At 36.5% G+C, this 2,211-nt stretch overlaps 1 protein-coding gene and 1 long non-coding RNA gene across 4 annotated transcripts; one reads left to right on the top strand and one right to left on the bottom strand.

Moving 5' to 3' along the window:
* LOC107835493 (epithelial cell-transforming sequence 2 oncogene-like) lies at nucleotides 1-1,006 on the top strand. 3 transcript variants are annotated; one of them, XM_016667901.1, is made up of 4 exons: nucleotides 1-85; nucleotides 191-242; nucleotides 360-453; nucleotides 545-1,006. In XM_016667901.1, exons 1-4 carry the CDS (start codon nucleotides 73-75, stop codon nucleotides 734-736), a joined length of 351 nt encoding a protein of 116 aa, XP_016523387.1. In that variant the 5' UTR covers nucleotides 1-72; the 3' UTR covers nucleotides 737-1,006. The 3 variants fall into 3 exon arrangements, 2 of the variants coding, with proteins under 2 accessions (XP_016523387.1, XP_016523386.1); XM_016667900.1 differs by having other exon boundaries at nucleotides 191-266; XR_001661294.1 differs by having other exon boundaries at nucleotides 7-266; nucleotides 546-1,006.
* Nucleotides 1,007-1,633: 627 nt separating this feature from the next.
* On the bottom strand, nucleotides 1,634-2,211 carry LOC107835494 (uncharacterized). The gene is made up of 3 exons (XR_001661295.1): nucleotides 2,153-2,211; nucleotides 1,957-2,069; nucleotides 1,634-1,871 (listed from the first exon to the last, which is right to left on the bottom strand). It is a non-coding gene; the product is annotated as an uncharacterized LOC107835494 (long non-coding RNA).

Below are 2,211 nucleotides of genomic sequence, written 5' to 3'. Positions count from 1 at the left end.
CTCTCTCCTCTCCAATGAAGACAGTTGAGTCTCCAACTGCCAGTCTCAGTCCACACAGAGGACAACACCCGGATGAAGTTCACAGGTGATGAAGTTTCAGTGAAATACAACATCTTACAATTCAGAACTCTTCAGCATCAATCCCAAGTGGTGAAGTAGACGTGAACCTGACTTCTGTTGTTTCTTGAAGACATTTTGCCTCAGCCAAAAGGTTCCTCAGTTCTGGCTTCTACTGAAACAGGGTTAGGATTGTCATCTACACCAATGTAATACTTTTTGCATTAAATTATGAAAATGGGTTACATATTGAAAGGTTATGAACTGATTCTGTTTTCTATGTTGTTCTTTTGTTGTAAAAGCTTGTCCAAGGCTAAGACGGTGCCGGCTTCTCTCCCCCACACAGACTCTGCTGCTGTCTTGCTACTCATCTCCAACAAAATTCCTGCTTATGAGGTAAAATAAAATAAAAAAACACTCCTGTTTTCATTGGAGTGCAGATCTGAGAAGATGTTGTCTTTTGCCTCCCTCCATCTCCTGATCTCAAGTGGTGCTCAGTGGTGTGAAGGCCAGAGTGGCCGTGGTTCTGTATGACCATAGATGGACTCTCTCGGCTCTCTTCAACCAGATGGAGAGAGCTGCTTCAGGGCAGCAAGTCCAAAGGCTCGGCCTTCTGGTTTCAGGAGGAACAGAGGAGGTTCATCTGGTTAATGGTGAGACTTCATTAAAATTCAATTGATCATATTTACTGTAGTTGTGTCCAAGTCCAAGAACTAAACATTTTCTCTTGCATTGGTGAATACCCACACTGTAAAAAAAAAACGGCCTCAATTTACGGTAAAAAACCGGCAGCTGTGGTTGCCAGAATTTTACCGTCTTTATATGGTAAAATTCTGGCAACCAAAACTACCAGTTTTTTACCGTATTTTGGAAATGCAGTATTTTACCGTATTTTTAAAATACGGTAAAATTCTGGCAACCAAAACTGCCAGTTTTTTACCGTATTTTGGAAATGCAGTATTTTACCGTATTTTTAAAATACAGTAAAATTCTGGCAACCAAAACGACCAGTTTTTTACCGTATTTTGGAAATGCAGTATTTTACCGTATTTTTAAAATACAGTAAAATTCTGGCAGCCAAAACGACCAGTTTTTTACCATATTTTGGAAATGCAGTATTTTACATTATTTTAGAAATACGGTAAAATTCTGGCAACCAAAACTGCCAGTTTTTTACCGTATTTCCCAAATACGGTAAAATACCGTATTTCCTAAAATATGTTAAAAAAATTAAAATGTGGTTTTTCCGTAGAAAATATGGTCATACTGCCTGAGGCATAATATCTACATAAGTGAAAAACACAGCCAGACTGTATGATATATTGACATTTTATTGTAAAAAAAAAAACAACCCAAAAACCTTTTGGTAAATTACTGGTCACTGTTCTTACCAGAATTTTACCATAAAAATTATAGTACAACACACAAGGAAGTGTAAATTGTCAGCATTTCTATACAGAAAGTTATAAAGAAAATAAATTCCAATTAAACAAAAATACAGATTGCGAGTAATCCACTTAAAGAAACAATTTCTGCTTAAAAATTCAGTTAAAAAAAGAACCAATTCTATTTTCTGTCCAGTTTCCTCACGGTATTACTGAGATCTGGAAAACAAAACAAACAAAAAAAAAAACAGCATGTGTCCACATAAGAGATAACCTATTGTAGAAGAAAAACCGGTGATAAAACGATTTTTGTTCTGGGTTGAGAGTAACAAGTCACTGAGTTCAGAGTTTGCTCAGGATGGTTGTAGTCTTCCCAGTCACAGGTTGAAATTGAGACTCACATGTTGTCAACCGAGTGTTTCCTCTCTGCTGGAAAACAAACAAAGCAAAAGTTAGAAAGATGCACTACATGAACATCATATAAATGCACCATTCACTTAAATGTTTGTTTCACCTTTGTTGACTTGCATATGGAGACTGGTACTTCAACCAGGCGGTGTGATCATTTCTGACTGAAAAGTCAGTAGTTCTTAAACCTTTGTTTGTTGACTACAGGTGTGATCCTCTCTGCAACCAGACAAAATACACAAACAAAAACCACAAATAAAAACAAATATAACTTTTAGGCAATTTATGAAATAGATACTCACCATTTATCTGAGTCTCATGAAGGCCAATAAGTTGTCTTCAACCATTTATGTAAGTTACA

This window comes from Poecilia formosa, unplaced genomic scaffold (genome assembly GCF_000485575.1).
Source record: "Poecilia formosa unplaced genomic scaffold, Poecilia_formosa-5.1.2 Scaffold3047, whole genome shotgun sequence".
NCBI lineage: Eukaryota > Metazoa > Chordata > Actinopteri > Cyprinodontiformes > Poeciliidae > Poecilia > Poecilia formosa.
This window is presented reverse-complemented; position numbering and strand designations above follow the sequence as displayed.

Bases quoted from the DNA above. Each gene is read 5' to 3' on its own strand.
- LOC107835493 (XM_016667900.1), top strand. The intron at 267-359 runs GTAATACTTTTT...TTGTTGTAAAAG, and splicing joins GGATTGTCATCTACACCAAT to CTTGTCCAAGGCTAAGACGG. The intron at 454-544 runs GTAAAATAAAAT...TCCTGATCTCAA, and splicing joins ACAAAATTCCTGCTTATGAG to GTGGTGCTCAGTGGTGTGAA.